The sequence below is a fragment of the Primulina tabacum genome, chromosome 1 (genome assembly GCF_025594145.1).
Source record: "Primulina tabacum isolate GXHZ01 chromosome 1, ASM2559414v2, whole genome shotgun sequence".
In the NCBI taxonomy this organism is placed as follows: Eukaryota; Viridiplantae; Streptophyta; class Magnoliopsida; order Lamiales; family Gesneriaceae; genus Primulina; species Primulina tabacum.
Window position 1 is genome coordinate 16,660,013 of NC_134550.1, and position 18,200 is coordinate 16,678,212.

The window sequence follows — 18,200 nt, forward strand, 5'->3', positions numbered from 1 at the left end:
TAAAAGTTCATGCATATGTAAATCATTTTTCTTTTAAACCAAGCATGCAACATGTCTTTTAACATTAACGCTTCATCATAAAAGTCCATAAATTTTTAAAATAAACATTTTAACCTTTATTATAGCATTCAGGGCACTGTCAGGACGTTTAATATTTTACATGTGTAAAATGACCGTTTTGCCCCTAAAACCCTAACTTTCTCAATTTATCCTTAGACCTTAAAACGACGACCCAAATCATTCCAAACTTAACATAGCACCTTAAATTATGCCCTTAAATATTTCTTAGACATAAAATTAAGCTTTTCGACTAATTTCTCAATTCATATTAAACTTAGACGTACATTCCGGTTTTGACTCTTATTGACTCGAAACTTAACCAAACTTTATTAAACTTGAACCAAAGCTTAATAACACCTAGCTATACCATATACAACCCAAATCAGGTCAATTAAGGCCTTCAAACAATCCTAGACAAGCCGCTGAATTTCTGCCCTATCTTATTTGAGCCCTAGCTTAACCATCCCATGCAACCTTCGACCCTAGCCCTTAGCCAACCCGTACAGACCCTAGCTGAAAATCCTAGGACCATGACAACACCTAGAGACCCTACTGGATGGAACCTAACCAGCCTAGAATCCACAGCCCTCAAGCCGTGACATAAAGGCCATGCACGACTTCATGCTTGCGTCTCCTTCCTAGGCTTCGCGCCAACCTTTCCTTGAGCCGTCTAGGACCATGACTAAACCCTAATAGGAGCCATGATCACGTCCCTACAGCAGCTAACAGCTGCTTCTTCTTAGGGCCAAAAACGCAAGCCTTTGTCCCATGAAAACCTTATTTTCGTTCATCCTCTTACCCTAACTTTTCCAGCCTTTAGACGTACACCTAGGGACCCTTAAGCATGTGAAAAAACATCCATTCAAGTAGCCCTACGATGGCAGCCCCTTTGTGCATCCTTAGAAAAAGTTTAGAAAATGAAAACTCTAGTTTTATCCATATTTAGCCATAAAAACGAAAATACAAGTGGTGCATCTTATTTTTCATGCAAACATAATTAAATATATATAATATGGTTTGACAGATGTCTGAAGGAAGATGAAAACGTACCTGTGCGTATTTCACGCACGAAAAAAACTTGCGATACGAGGGACGTTGGCAGAGAGACGCGGGGTGAGGCCTTGCTGAATTTTTTTCTTCAATATTCATGTGTAGCAGCCTTGTGGTGTGGCTTGTGATCGTGTGGGGTGAGGGAAGAAAGAATCCTAGTTCCTATAAGTGTTGTTCGTGAGTTGTAGTGTATTGGTTTTAGGGTTTTAGGGCTTATTTGACATATAAAATATATGCTACAAGCTTAGGCCCATTAATCATAGTATATTAGGCTCATTAAGCCCATTAGATAATAATTAGAATATTTTTTTTAGGTTGCTTTTCGAAAATAATAACCGAACCTCCAAAAAGTCCTTATTTTCGTCAAAGATTGATTGTCGCCGGTTTAAAATACGACTCGACGCGTAAAAGCACCTCAAAATACCTCATTTTCGAAAATACCTAGTAAAATATATCATATATTAAATAATTAAAATAATAATTTAATAAAAATATTTTCCCTTCACGGTCCCTGGTCTTCGTTCCTCGATCGCGTCTCGAATAATCCTTTAAAACATAGTTTTTATGTATTCTAGTAGAAACTATATTTTAAACATGTAAACATGTCTACCATAATCACTTCATGCAATTAAAACAATTTAATTAAAATACATAAGAATTTGATAACTTGCATGCATGTGGTTAACGTAAACCTTCAAATTTTCGGAATATTACACAGTTCCCAATGAAAATTGTCTGGAAGCAAGGAAACAAATATTTTCAATTGGACGTATTTTTTTTCCACCTGGATGCAGGGATTTGTATCACTTAAGATGTCTATTAAACGTCATTCGTGGTGCAAAATTCTAGGATGATATATCTTTTGCTAATGGTGTTCAATATCGGTCCTTCCGCGATGCTTGCTATGGATTAGGGTTTTTAAACGATAACAAAGAGTACATTGAAAGTATTTTCGAGACAAGTCAGCGGGCTTCAACACAATCACCGAGAGTTCTCTTTGGTACACTATTGTCATTAGATTGCATCAGCTGACATGAAGTAGTTTGGGAGTCCTGTTGTACATACTTATCAAATGATATTTTGTACAGATAATGAAATTTGCTGAAACACAAAGGTAAGCACCAGGTAATAATATGACTTTTATTTTATTGTACTCATTTTACAAAATTTGTTAATGTCGTTGTTTCTTGATTATCAATATTTCCGGTATTCACAAAATGGGTTAATACGAGATGATTTGTGTTATAATAAAAGATCTTTGTCATAACCATATGAACATCTCCTGAAAAATTTAAACTGTGAGCAATATCATATACATGACACGGTAATGGTTGTAGTTGATTCAAACAAAGGTGGAATGTTCTTTTTTTTCTTATGGTTATGGAGGTACTGGGTAAAAAAAATCGTATGGAAGACCCTATCATTAGCCTTGAGATCGAAGAGGAAAATTGTGTTAAATGTGACATCAAGTGGTATCGCATCTTATCTTCTGCCTGGTGGAAGAACAGTTCATTCTCATTTTGCAATTTCTTTTAATCCTAATAAAGAAGAACTTGAAATATCAAACAAGAGAGTCATCTTGCGGAACTTATTGTGAAATCCAAAATTATCATATCGGGTGAAGCTCCAATTATGCACGTGTTTTGTTTTGAATCACTTGACAGAAGCATGCGCGACTTAATGAGATTTGAAAATCCTTCAAAATTTCAACTCCTTTTGGAGAAAAAACAGTAGTATTCTATTGTGATTTTCGAAAGATTTTGGTTCTTATTCTGAAAGGTAGTAGACGTGATATTGTTCATGTCACTATTAATTCGTCGTATTTGTGGAGACACTGCATAGTTTTGAGATTGAATTATAATATGCGACTTATTCTGACGAAAAAATGATGAAATTAAGAGATTTTTGGATTGGATTGCAAATATAGGAGACGAAAAAATTAAAGAACCAAATAGGGGTGTTCAATAAACGGTTTTACACCGAATAAACCGGTCGGACCATAAATTTCGGTTTTTTTGGTTCGGTTTAAATGGTTTTTCGGTCGGTTATGGTTTTGATATTTGGTACTTTTGGTTTTTCGGTTCAGTTATCGGTTTTTGAAATTTTAAAACCGAACCGACCATTTAAATTATAATAATTAATAAAATAATTAATGTAAGTAATTTCATTAGGTTTACTATTTTACCTCCTTGCCTTTCTTCAAAACTTTTCATCTTCCAATTCCAATCCCTAGCGCCTTCCTTTCCAGCCATCTGTGCTACTATATCAAATATCAAAGTTCTTAAGTTCTTTGTTGTTTTCTTCTTAAAATATTGAAACACATATATGGATTTTTTTATCGTTTTAAAATAATAAATGAATGATACCTATTTACCTATTGACAATGTTTTTTTTATCGTTCTGCACTAAGTAGTTTTTCTCCCTATTTAGTCTAATTAATTATTCTATCTCTCAAAATAAAAAATTCTAATTGCAGGAACTTTTTTTCGGGAGAGATTGAGAAAATATGGATTGTTGTTTGGCTCTATCTTGACTTACTTCATTGGAGAATAGGTAAATTAATATTTTCTCAAAAAATCAGAACATATAAAATAATATTTAACTTTAAAATTTCTTTTTTTAGATGACTTTAAAGGTTTTTTATGTCTTCCTTACAAAATTATTATATTAATATTTTAATAGATGGCCAAAGAAGGTGGTAAACTTGATGATAGTGAAGGTTCAAATGTTAATGCACCTTCTTCTACATCTACAATTACTAGTGATGCTGGAAAAAAAAAGTGGTAAGAGCTAGATCTGTTGTATGGGAACATTTTGAGAAGTATGATGATTCTGATGGGGCTCCTAAAGCAAGGTGTAAATACTATAGTTCTAATTATGTTGCTAATATAAGCTATAATAGCACATCAACTTTGAGCGCTCATTTAAGAAAATGTAAACAAAATCCCCACAATGTTGAAATTAACCAAGCTAAAATAGGTTTTCAACAAGCTTCAAAATATCATAAGGGTGATGTTTCAATGAGTATTTGGAGATTTGATCCAGAATTATGTAGGAAAGTTTTAGCTAAAATAATAATTCTATATGAGCTACCTTTTAGTTTTGTTGAGAAGGGGGGATTTAGGTACTTTGTAAGTGTGACACAACCTCAATTTCGAATTTCATCTCGTACAATAGTGACGAGGGACTGTTTTGAACTTTTTTATGATGAAAAGCAAAAGCTTAAGAACTTTTTAAGGGAGAATAATCAAAAAGTGCCTAACTACAGATACATGACTTCAATCCAAAGAATTAATTGGCACATCATATCAGAGTAGATGATCAATGCGGTTCAACATCAGTTGAGTCCAGTTTAAGTCAGCTCGACCAGTTAACCAGCACACAGATCAAGTCCAAGGCAAATTAGCTGCTCTTCTGGCAAAAAGGGACACAAAATCGATGTAGCATTTCAAACATTCAAGGCGACTAGTTATTGGTATATTCAGTTCTATTATGTATAAACTGACTGATATTTGATGTTATTTAATATTTACTAGTGAAGTAGCAATTACCTTACACATGTTGGTGAGCTTAATGTATAATACAAGAGATGCTTATTTGATTAAATAAACATCATGTTTACCCAGTTAGTTTGAATGTAACTGAACTGATATTTTCAGTTAATTGTGTTGCCTAAACTGCTTGAATGTTAAAAGATGCTAAAACTTCATTAAAACGAGTAAATGATTATATTTTTAAGGGGAAGTTTTTAATTTAGTTCTTGAGGGGGAGTTTTCTTTAAAATTATCTCTCGAACTGAAAAATGTGTTAAATTCGTTTTAAACTCGTTTTCAAATTTAGTTCTTGAGGGGGATCTTTCTTATTCCTCGAACTGAAAATTTCTTTTAATCGTTTTAAATGTTTTTCATTCTCAAAAAGGGAGAGAATCAGTTAAATTTTAAAATTTTAAATCGATTTAATTGCTCAAGTTTTGTGATCATCAAAAGGGGGGGATTATTAGAACATTTCATGTTCGCAATCTTGATTTTGATGAGTAACAAAACTTTTTATTTTGTTTCTAACGAATTTACCTAAATGCGCAGAAACTGGAACTGATTAGGATTCGAACTAATCAGTTATCGAGCCAAAACTGAAGCTATCGAGACGCAAACTAAAAGCGCTGACTGATCGCTCAAACTGAACCAGTTCAACTGATATATCAAATACCAGTTCAAGTGATTTTCCAACTGATAGGCAGTTTCAGCAGAAGACCTTTAGAATCTCGGCCACCTGATGAAGAGCTCAACTGATGAAGAGTCCAGCTGACCAGTTCAACTGAAGCAGCAAAATCACTTCAGCTGACGAGCCAACTGATTTCACCGAACCAGTACAAGATCAGTTCAACTTACCAGTTCAGAACATCAGTTAAGAATTAATCAGTTTGCAGAAAACGACAAGTTTATTCAATGGAATCTAGCTCTGCGCATTAAGAAAAAGCTTTTGTCCAGTCAAATGATAATAATAGACATTGCATCAGAGCTTAAAGACAAAATGTTCCAGAATGACTGCCGGAAAGTACAGACACATTTCTAGGAACGAATTCAAACTGCAACGTTCATATTTGATGAGTCTTGGTATACGGTCACATTGCCTCTTTAAATGTAATATCAAGACCATCAACAAACAAGAAGTGTATGAAGATCCAAAGAAAAATAGGGCATGTCAACTGCTTAGTCTAGAAGCAAAATTCTCAATGTGTGAGAACACTTTCGTGTTGTATTCATAGATCAGTTCTCACACACAATCACTCACACATACAGAAATTGAGCGTACTGATAAGTTGAGCGAGTCTTGCACGAAGACATTAAACTTGTGTATGTAGTCTTTAACACATAGACATTAAACAAGTGTTGGCGGTAAGGTGCTGCCTTCAGTCTAGACTAGGAGTTAAGTTAGGCAAGGGTGTAAGTCCTAAGTTGAGTGGGTTTATATAAGGTGTTGTATAAATCAAAGTCTTCTAGTGAAACCTACCCGAGGTGGTAGAATGGGTGATGTAGAAGCAGTTGAACTCTCCGAACATCCATAAACATATCTTGTATATTTAACTGCTTAACTTTCGTTTTAAAACTGATTTGATCAGTTCAATCTGTTATCAGTTCAGTTCTCACATAACTGAACTGATATATGCAAGAATTGATCCCTCTTATATCAGTTAATATGTTTACACAAATTAAAAGCTTTAAACTGATTAGTTTTCTTAACGAAGGATTATTTCGAGTATTTTCCGCTTGGTTTAAAACCAAACTCGATCTAATTCATCGGTGTTTACATTATTAGAACACGAGCTATTGCAGCTCATTGAGAATATTGTGTTTAAAGCACCTTCAAAGGTACCTAAACCGATCCATCAACGTACAACTTCATTTATAACTAAATTTATTATACAAACCGTAATAACCGGCCGTAATAACCAAACCGTAATACAAGAAAACAAAATCGGACCGAATTAAAATGGTTTGGTTTAGGATTAGGCATTTGAAAAACCGTAAACCGAAAAATCGAACCGAAGTTTATTAAAATCGAACCAAACCGACCGTTGCACACCCTTAGAACCTGTAAGGCCCGAGATTTAATTACTGAAATCAGAAGTGATTAATTGACATGATTGAGGTTATACGAACTTGAATGAAGAAGCCGGGCGTCGTTGCATTGTGAGCCAAGATTTTGGACAGAACGTCTGGCGCCCGAGCGGTAGAAAATGACCGCCCGAGCGCCAGTGTTCAGTAACAGAACATGTGGCGCCCGAGCGGTAGTTTATAACCGCTCGAGCGCCAGTGGTTAGCAAGATAAGGACCGGACAGTATGTTCGACGCCCGAGCGGTATATTGTGACCGCCCGAGCGCCGACTGAAGTTCATGGAAATGGGACACGTTTCTTCACATGCAACGTATATGTATATATATATACTATGCTTCAGAGATAAGAAAAGAAAGGAAACGAGAAAGCTATGGAAATCCTTACGTCTTTATATTTCGATCCGTCCGTCCGATTGTGAATCCGACTTCGGTACTGTGTTCCTATCGACGCAGGCTTCAACTGGACGTAAGTTTTGTTACGTTTTGTCATGTCTTGAAATTATGATGTTGTCAGAATCAAATATGATTCAAATATGGTGTTCTTGACATATTAGACATCATAGAATCGAAGTCAGATTAAGAAACAGATTGATTATGAAATTGTTATGATTTTCATAGTTGAATTGATTGAGATTTGATATCAGAATTGAGTTATTACTGATCTTAAGTGTACCGATATAGAGATTAGGAATTGTATTGGTACTGATTATGAATTCTGGTAGTATCTCTGTGATGTTGAGATTGACGGGGTTATCGAGACTGTATCATTATGCCGTCGAAACATCAGTTGATTTAAATTGATCAGATTCAGTAATGATTTCGATTGTATCGTGATATCATTGATATGAATTAGATTGGGCCTTGTGCAGATATGGATCAGATTATGTACTGATTTGAGTATTGATCACAACATATTTTGAATTGAGTTATATACTGATATTGTATTTATGCGATTGTCATTGCCAGACTGGGTATGGAAAGATTGGAATACGAGACTTCGTCTTCATCAGATCGTGAAGATAAAGGTATAAATAAATGTGGATTCGGGATTGCACAACTCGAGTTAGGTTTGACTTGAGTTTCCCAAAATCACATACTTTATTTTATTGCATTGATATTTGCAGATTATCAGATTGATATGTTTAGTCTATTGAATTATAGCAGAGCCAGAGTTGAGTCTAGGGCAGATCAGCCTAGCTAAGGCAGAACCTCCGAGTCTTTGTCAGAACCGCGTAGACTCTAGACTTACGGTGTATCGATGAGCTTAGATGTAGATCGACGTCTATTGTAGACATTCGATACAGCATACCAAAGTCTAAATTAGATCGGGATCCCTAGATTAGAATGAGAGATGAGTCGAGTCTTAGATATCGAGACTAGAACTTGATTTACAGATCCGTATTGATTTATGTTTCGTAGATTACGATTCATGTTTTATTTACAGACTGGTATTGATACATGTGTTTGATTATGCTACATGTGATAAGATATAATTCATGCTTTTATGTTAATTCAGTTAACTGCATGTATACATTATTTATACTGGGATTTATTCTCACCGGAGTTATCCGGCTGTTGTCTTGTTTTGTATGTGTGCATGACAACAGGTGGGACAGGATCAGGGTCAAGAGGATGATGAGAGATCGAGATTAGAGTGGTGATTCCGGACTTGGATTAGAGATAGGGTTGGACACTTGATATTAACTGTTAAACCTTAGTTGAATAAATGTATGTAGTACAGGACTTGTACTTTTATACTGAGATACATATATGTTTTATTTCACTACGTTCCGCACTTATGTTTTAAAAAGAAAAATTTTTAGACCCTGTTTATCTTAGTTGATAATTAAATCCCAAAGATGATTAAGAAGATGATTAGCGTCCGGGTCCCCACAGAACCAAATGATGGCTACGTGACCATTGATATTCCATAAGAAATGTTGTTGAAATACTTCGATTAGAGTATAGATCCGTTGTTTGGTAATACAGTAAGTGATACAACATACTTCCAACGGAGAGGTATATTAGCACAGACTCTCGATGTTGTTAAGTCTATAAATGAATACATGACATCACGAAACAATCCAGAGAGAAGATTGTATTTAGGTTATGATTCGGCATGCCATTCAGATCAAAATGTTGATCTATTGTACGATGTGCATACACCTGGATTCTTGAATGGAATTATATGTTCTGAATTTCCGAATCACGAGCTAAATTTGGAGGTTGGAATCCGGTTATGTTGTTACAGGAACATAGAACACTCTTTTGGATTATGAAGTGGAATTGGACTAATTATAACGAGGCTTGGGAACCGCGTTTTGGAAGGACAAATTCTTACCGGAAGTAATTCGGGTCTTATAGTGTTTATTCCAAGAATGTCATTAACCCATTTTGAATCAAGACTTCTTTTCAAGTTTCAACGAAGACAAGTTCAACCGATTGTTTCGTATGCAATAACAATTAACAAAATTCAAGGATAATCGTTATTCAATGTAAGGTTGGTTTTAAGAAATTTGTTTTCAGTCATGACCAGCTACACATCGATGCATCAAAAGTTACAAATCCTAATATTCTCAAAATTTAATATGTGATGCACACGGTAATCAAGAAAACTCAACGACAAATATTGTATTTAAGGTAATTTTTCATAATTTGTAATAAAAATTTTCTAATGTTAAATATATTAGTCACTGTCAAGTTAGTTTGTTTTTATGTTTCAATTGCATAGTCAAAATTTTCATATTATGTAAATTTTAATCATATTATATACGATGCGGGTGAAATAATAATAGTTAATATGAAAAAACTGGTAGGTTTTGAAAATTATTTAAGATTTAGTGAGGATAATTTTGATAATTAATTAAATAAAAAAGATCAATTAAACAATAAATTTGGCCGTTTCTCAAAATCAAAACCATGATTCTTTTCACACCTCGAGGTGCATGAAAAATGAAGGCGGAAAATAAAGAAATAAATCTGATTGGTCTAAGTCAAACACAGGGGAGGCATTACAGACGCTGCCCTGTGCAGCGTGTGCCGCCCATATTACCCAATTATTAATAAATATTTATTGCATATTTATATTATGCACTAAAGTTAAATTCTCGATAATTCATTTTCTTTTTCTGACAATACAATTATATATTAATAATTTGATATTCTATCTAAGACTACTAAATAAGACATTTATCGGTTCTTATTACCCTTTGCACAATAATAAAGGATGTCCAGAATATAATACTTTAGATATTGATATATTTTAGCTCATATTTTCAAGGAGTAAAATTCAATTTTATATGAGAACTATTGATTAGATATCAAATTGGTATATAAATTACTGTAAATGACTTAACTGATACATGAAATATTTATAAATTGTCAAATTAGTACATGATCAAATTTTAAAATCAATTTTACCCCTAACTAAAATTGCATTTTAAGTCAAATTACCATTAAAAAATTCAACTACGTACATGTTTTTATTTTCAAGATTATTTAATTTAATTTATTAATTATTTTTTAAAAAACTAAATTTAATTAAAATTATATATGATAAATAATTATCAAGTCAAATTTACAATTATTATTTTTATCATATTGATAAAAATAAAATAATTAATTAATATCATCGCCACTGATGACCAAAGAAAAAATAAACATCATTTTAGTTTTGTCAAAATCTGGTATTGATCCATTGAAATTCGAGAAATTGTTCAACTCATAGAAAAACAATCTTTTGAAAAAAACGATGACGCTTGACGACCGAAGCACCGATAAAAATCACATGAACAATCTCACTCATTCCTGATTTGCGTAACTCCAACTATCGAAATATTTTGCACTTACTAGAAACTTCTAACTCCAATGCGGAAAAGTGATTTGGGGATTCGGAAACAACACTTATGGGAATTGACTGGAACTGATTTGATCAAAGTCTCCTCACCCTAATCTCAGAAGATTTTGCTGCCACAGCTTTGAATTCGATTTATCACCCTTTCCACTAGATATCTAAATTGTAGTTTTTTTTAATTATCTTATGCTTTGCTCATATCGAGATTTAATGTTGCATATCCTTTATGCCCTGCTATCTTGCTTCTAATCCAGTGCAATGTCTCAAAACGAAAGACAATATTATCATAAATCAATCAAGCTGAGATGAACGCACTCTGGAATTCATTCAGTCTTCTTGAGAACAGGCCGTAACTTTTTTGTTAGGGCTCGAGCAACGATTTTATAGTAGACATTGCACAAGCTAACTGACCGGAAGTCCTTTATAATCATGGGAGTTTGGATTTTCTATTGGAGTACCGTTTTCTCGCACATATGGCGTAGCGGAAAATTAATTTTTTTCGACGTTCGAAACCTTCTTTGGGTGTTGCATGATTTAAAACATTCATAAGGTGTTTAGATATGTTTACCTTTGCGTATTTTGCGCTAGACACAAACTATTCAAGATTTAAATCGGAGATGGTCCTTCTTTTAATTATCTATGAATTTTCTTCAATCTCATAATCAGGTCCGCGATCAGAAGCTACGTAGACTGCACTAGAAATCTTACACATATTTACGTCGAGATTGGATCGCCGAAATTTTAGAAATTCGATGGTAGTGAGGCGGCCATGACATGTGGTGGAAGGTGGCCGAAAAATTTCCTTGTGAAAACCGGGGTGGCCGATTTTTTTTCTTTGTGAGGGAGAGGGGAGAAAAAATTTGATGGACAAAATTTTGTCCGCCAAAAATCTGTGAGTAAAAACTTGTCATATTTCATATGATGTTCAATGAATATTTATAAGTTTTGATTTTTCATCACATCAAGAATCCTTCTTGAATCAGGATACTCTATCTTTTATTATTTAAAATTTCTAATGTATATATTTTATACTCTTGAAATTACAATGCATAATTAAATTATTATCAACTTTTGATAATTCAATATGTATATATATTAAATTAAACGTTTTTTATTTAATCATTCAATTAATTAATATATTCGAGACTATATATTGAATTAAACGATTTTTATTTAATCATTCAATTAATTAATTAATTAATATATTCGAGACTCTTCTATAATATTTCATGATAATTTTTTTTGCAATTAACAGTCACCACTTCTAATATTATCATTTAATCAATAGATTATAAATTTACTAAATAAATAATTGTGAACTCATTATGACCTCGATCGACGTTCAGACGGCGTCAATGTTTCGAGGGAACAAATCTTGTTCATATAACGAAAAATGAAAATTTCGAAGATCAAAATTTCCACTGATCCATTTTTAGCAGCTGTTAGTTTTTTGAACTCCTTCACTAAAATATCAAGTTCCACTTTCCTTACTTAATTAGCAGTTAAGATAACTTCCGCAACTTCCAATACATGAAATCAACTTATAAAATATTTTATAAGCAATCTGTTTGATTTTCATCAAACTATAGTCGCCAAATTCAAGTCCTTGAACTTGACTGATTCAACTTGAACATATAATCCGATACTTGTGTGACCCTTAATGGTTCAAGGATACAGCTAGTCGTGGGTTCACAGCTTCATGTGATTCAAAATAATATTTATTCTTATTCGGGTTTATCCTAATCAGCTTCATTCTTTTTATCAACCTCTTGATCAAGAATGTCAAAACTCAAGTTTGATTCCACTTATTGGATCATGATAAGAGCGTCTATTAGCATCATCCATGTTCTCTTAGGTATCACCGATAGTGTCTGCAATAACCTTAACTTATAGTTAGCATACAATATGGTCTTTTCAACTCATATATCCTTATCGAATCCGCAACTATTGGTATATCGAGAGTTGTTAATGAATTCAATAACGATGTGATATATCTTTGAGTAATAACAATGATATGATATGTGCAACTGAGAAAACACATTTCCGAAATGCACATGTTTTATTCTGGCCAGAAATTTCTTACATTATTAACTAATCATATCACATATGATATGTTCACCCGTAAACAAACGGTGAATCCCCGACTACAATATATTGACTCCTACATATTTTGAAACTATACCCAAATTCACTACCTGATGACCCTCAATAGAGTCGCTAAACGGATCAAAGTGCATGCTAGTATGTAGAGATTCTACATATTCTTGGGTCAAATGACTAATGGTATACAATCATAACCGCAAACTATTTTACTCGATAATTGATAACCACTTGGACATGCCGGAAGAGGGTTGTTCAGTGCATCCTCATATGATCACCCATCTGTATGGATGAATATCTATATGCTCTTATCAATTAAACATTTCGTTTAGATCACATATACTAGTGTCAAGCTCAAGCGACTTTTATCTTTATTTTATGCTGTTGATTTGATTAAAAACATGTTTAGAATATGCTGTACACTTCTTAATGAGTTTTATGATCTTACGCTGCGAGGCGGTCCTCATAGTACATATAATATATTCAAGAACTTTATCTATACAGCTTGCACGACTATACAGATAAAATAAATGTCATAACTAGATAAAATCATAAAAAATTATTAAAAAAATTGTTTTTATATAAAAGTCAATAAAATTTAAACTATAAATTAACTCGCTGAAATCACTATTATAACATTTTAGGCACAAGGTGACTATTGTTTCATTCCAATAATCAAGGGTGACCAGTGTTTCATCAGATTTTATTTAGTACGATTTGTACTGTAGTTTTCATTCAAAAAACAAAACGTTCTATATATTGTTATTTATCAATTTAAATTTTATAAATATATTATTAATTTTTGTATATATGCTTGATCATTCTTTTTTTTTTTGGTTAAAAATTATTGAAATATTCGACATCGCATTTAAATTTATTATTATTTAAAAACACACAATTTAACTGAATCATACATAGAGTTGGATTTGAATTATTGAAAATTAGTTGCAGTAAATACTTAAATACCAATGATATTTGTCATTTAATTGATGAAAATGTCTAAAATTATTCGTAGAAAATAAGATTATAATTAATTTAACGGAAAAAGGTATATAAATGGATTAAAACTGACAGGCAAGTAGGATTTGATGGAATCGTTCAATTCCGACCAAATTTCCATAGTTGAAAGATTCCTCCAAGGCGACAACCAAAAGCCAAACCCATTCCATTTCCACCTAATCCTCTGACCTCCCCCACGCATAAATTCCACCAACCCGAACCCCTCGCCTGGAAATTCAAACCTCCATTATTCTACAATGGCGGCGGCGAGGGGCTTCGCGACCTCTTCTTTTTCCAATCACTGTGACGTTGATTCCGATTTTAGATTGAAGATGTATTTTTGCAGCAGTGGCCTACGCATTCGGAATATGTCTGGCTTTTCCGTGGCTTGTTTTCCGCGGATGATTAATGATAATTTTAGGCTAAAACGTGTGGTTTCTGAAACGGGTTCCTTCAAAGTAGGGCCTAGATGTCAGGTTTCTCCGAGCGGAGTTACTGGATCCATTTCGGCGCTGGAGCTCCTGAAGACATCCGGAGCCGGTCGTAAGTTTCATTCTTTTTCCCATTTTTCAAGCTCTTGTTTTGTGTTTTGATATGTAATAACGAAACTCTGTACTTATGATGATAAATTCTGGGCGGCGACTCAGGGGATTCAATTGTGGATTTTGAGTTGAAGTTTGTTTTTTTGCCTTTTCCCACTTGATCCGACCGCATGGTAGCCATGTTGATTTGGCTTGCTTCTATCGTTTTTGCCATTTTCTTCTATATCTTCTCTTCTACTTTGTTGTAATCTTCTTGGTTTTGTTAAGAATGGTGAGTAGTTTTGTGCATCTGTGCTGATAAGAAGTCGAAAACGAAGATAATTGTCATTTAGTTCGGCTATTTTTTAGCAACTATCCATCCATCTTGGTTTTTAATGATACCTACTTTAATGGCTTAACATGTTATATATGGAGTTGGAGAATAAGTAGGTTTATGATTATTTTCGTTATTCTATCACTCGTCAATGCTTTGTTAAGTAGATGATAAATTTTTTATGGAAATGATCTTAGAAAATATATGATTTTTGTCTCAGGCTATACAAGGGAAAAGAGCAGTATAGTGGTTGTGGGGTTTAATTACCTTACAGCGCCCATAAAGATACGTGAGAAGCTTTCTATTCCAGAAGCACAATGGCCTCAAGCGATTGGAGAACTTTGCTCATTAAATCATATAGAGGAAGCTGCTGTTCTTAGTACTTGTAACAGAATGGAAATTTACGTGGTGGCTCTTTCTCAACATCGTGGGGTAAAAGAAGTTACCGAATGGATTTCTAAGGTAATGAGATTCCCCATTCTCATAATATGTTTAGTTTTTTTCACTCTGAATATTGAAGAGAATTAGGCGATAGCTTATGCTGTGGTATAACTTGCTTGATGCTAGTTTGATGCTATACCCCCCCATCAAATAGTTGCCTCCTTTTTCCTCAAATGGTGTTTGTCCTATAAAACCTTCTAGACAAATATGAAATTTATGTCTCTATGTTGTATAAAAAGATGAATAGCGCTCAATTTGGTCATCTTTCTCCAGATCAGCGCAGTGCCAGTTTCAGAACTCCATCAGCACAGATTTTTGCTTTACAATAAAGATGCTGCACAACATCTGTTTGAAGTCGCTTCTGGGCTTGATTCCCTCGTCTTAGGAGAAGGCCAAATTCTTGCACAGGTTAAACAAGTTGCTAAAACCGGACAAGGAGTCAGTGGTTTTGGCCGTAGAATTGGTGGACTTTTTAAGCAAGCTATCACTGTTGGAAAACGAGTTAGAACTGAGACCAATATTTCCAGAGGGTCGGTATCGGTTTGTTCAGCAGCAGTGGAACTTGCAATGATCAAACTTCTGGAGATCTCGCATAGCACCGCCAGAATGTTGGTTGTTGGAGCTGGCAAGATGGGAAAGCTTGTGATCAAGCACTTGGCAGCAAAGGGATGCAAGAAAATAGTCGTCGTCAATAGAACACAGGACAGAGTTGCTTCGATCTGTGAAGAATTGAAAGATGTTGAGATAGTATATAAGCCTCTCTCGGAAATGTTAGCATCTGCTGCAGAAGCAGATGTGGTTTTCACATGTACTGCTTCAGAAACTCTTCTCTTTTCAAAAGATCAAGTTCAGATGCTTCCCCCTGTGAACTCTATCGTTGGAGGGCAGAGGCTATTCGTCGACATTTCTGTTCCTCGGAATGTGGGGTCATGTGTTGAGGATCTTGAAAATGTTCTGGTTTATAATGTTGATGATTTAAAGGAAGTAGTGGCATCCAACAAGGAGGACCGATTGCAGAAGGCAATGGAAGCTGAGGCAATCATCGCAGATGAAGTCAAACAATTCGAAGCATGGAAGGACTCACTTGAGACCGTTCCAGTCATCAAGAATCTTAGGGACTACACAAACGATATCAGGGCTTCCGAGGTAGAAAAGTGCCTGTCAAAAATAGGCGGCAATCTCACAAAGAACCAAAAGAAAGCTATTTATGATCTTAGCACAGGAATTGTTAACAAGCTCCTTCATGGTCCAATGCAAAACTTGCGCTGTGACGCAGCTGACAAACGGGGTTTGAATGAAGTCCTGGAGAACATGCGTGTCATTAACAGAATATTCGACCTTGGTACAGATATGTCAATACTGGAGCAGAAGATACGAGCTAAGGTCGAGCAGAGTCATAAAGAAGATTCTTGAGCCTCATCTCTCGGCATCAGCAACTATTTGTTGTTTCTTTTTCTGCAGTTACGACTCCTTCCACTTTAGCTTGATATTAATCTGATAATTATTGCATTTTTCCCGAGCCGCCCATAATTTGTATAGAGATGAACACACCCAAGGGACGTTTAGAGGTCCCCGATTTTTGTGTCGATTATTGTTTCTAGTCGAGCCCGAGTAGTGTAGATTCAAAGACTGGCATTATTCTAGAGAGATTCATTACCTGGCACGAGTATATCGTGACATAATAACCAAAATGTACCTTACTGGCCAACCTGGTTGGCGTCTAATTCATTCATTCAAATCTTTTATTTCCCTTCTGAGTATTGGTAGCATCCATGTATTAATTTGTTGTAGGTGCTTTGCGACTTGATGGGCAGGCATTTGGGGTTCGTTAACTTCCTTTTTAGTTTGTAATAAGATTAACATGAATTTCAGTTACACGTATTTGATCTATAAACTTGCTTGCCGAGCAAAGGTTTAACTGATTCATTGGGTTAAGACGAGGTTCTAAAAATCTCAAGAAACTTTGAGATCAAGCATTATATATTTAAGTATGTTTATAAAAAATTAAACGTGAAGATATGTGTGATATTTTTATATGATTTTAATTATTTCCATCAAATTAATTTTATATATGATAAATTTAAGGTTAATTGCATAAATTTTGATATGAGGAAAGATAAAAAGATCTGAAGTTTTAAATTTTAATAATTTAAAAAATATTAAAATTTTGAAATATCAAAATCAAAACTAAAAAAATGGATTCTTTTATATCAAGTTCATCTAATACTATTCATGGGAAAGGATTTGAAATTTTAATAAAAATTCTGAAATATTAATATCAAATTAAAACTAAAAGAAAAGATGGTGTTTTTTTTTATTCCATTAATTGACCTTTTTATCTCGGCTTTTGAAATCTGCAAGAAGAAAAATTCATAATCACTAATTTGAGATGAAGATTCAAGTTGAATAAAGGAATTGAAGCTCACAAACTTAATCCTTGAAGATGCATTCTGATTATTGAATCTATTAAATCTGCAATACAAGACTCATCCATCGCAAGATTAATCTTCCCTCCCATTAGAACTTCAATCACTATTTTTTGTTTTTGTTAAACGATCCGCGAATATTATTCTTCTTAGAATAACTAAGAAATTGTTTATGTAAGGTCCAGGAAGTTTAAATGACGTAACCTGAATGTATACGATCTAGAGTTTTATCTTAAACTATGTGTTTAATGATTATAAGCATTTAATGCATAATTATTGCATGGCTAGGATTTATTTCAAGATTTTTTTAAAGTTTCATGCATTAAAGTTTAAGTTGCATTTCACGCTCGATCGAGGAACGGAGACAAGGGATATTCAAGAAAAATATTTTTTATTGAATAATTATTTTTAAATTATTTTATAGGAGGTGTTTTAAGTATGATTTTTGAAAATGGACCTTGGATGTGTAATTTTACCTGCCGGACTATATTTTTAACCGGTACGCAAATTTTAACGATTCAGAGGACTTTTTGAGGGCTCAGACAATATTTTCAAAATCGTACCTAAACGAAATATTTTTCGGGAGCATTTGTGGGCTTGTTGGGTTTGATTTAAAGCTTAATGAGCTCAAAATCCCTTTTAATCATTTTAAAATTTTGATTAAGCCCATTAGTGCATGTATTATCTATTTAAAACCTACCCTATTCCCTCATAGTGGCCGCCCCTCCCTCCCCATCAGCAGCCTCTCCCTCTCGTTTTTGCAGCAGCAACCAACCACCATCGAAATTCCTCCTTATTTTC

General features: G+C 34.1%; 1 protein-coding gene across 1 annotated transcript; it reads left to right on the forward strand.

The window, feature by feature from the left end:
• The first annotated feature begins 13,769 nt into the window (after positions 1 to 13,769).
• Positions 13,770 to 16,722, forward strand: LOC142542460 (glutamyl-tRNA reductase 2-like). The gene is made up of 3 exons (XM_075649089.1): positions 13,770 to 14,220; positions 14,753 to 14,994; positions 15,247 to 16,722. Exons 1-3 carry the CDS (start codon positions 13,935 to 13,937, stop codon positions 16,384 to 16,386), a joined length of 1,668 nt encoding a protein of 555 aa, XP_075505204.1. The 5' UTR covers positions 13,770 to 13,934; the 3' UTR covers positions 16,387 to 16,722.
• The last annotated feature ends 1,478 nt before the right edge of the window (positions 16,723 to 18,200 follow it).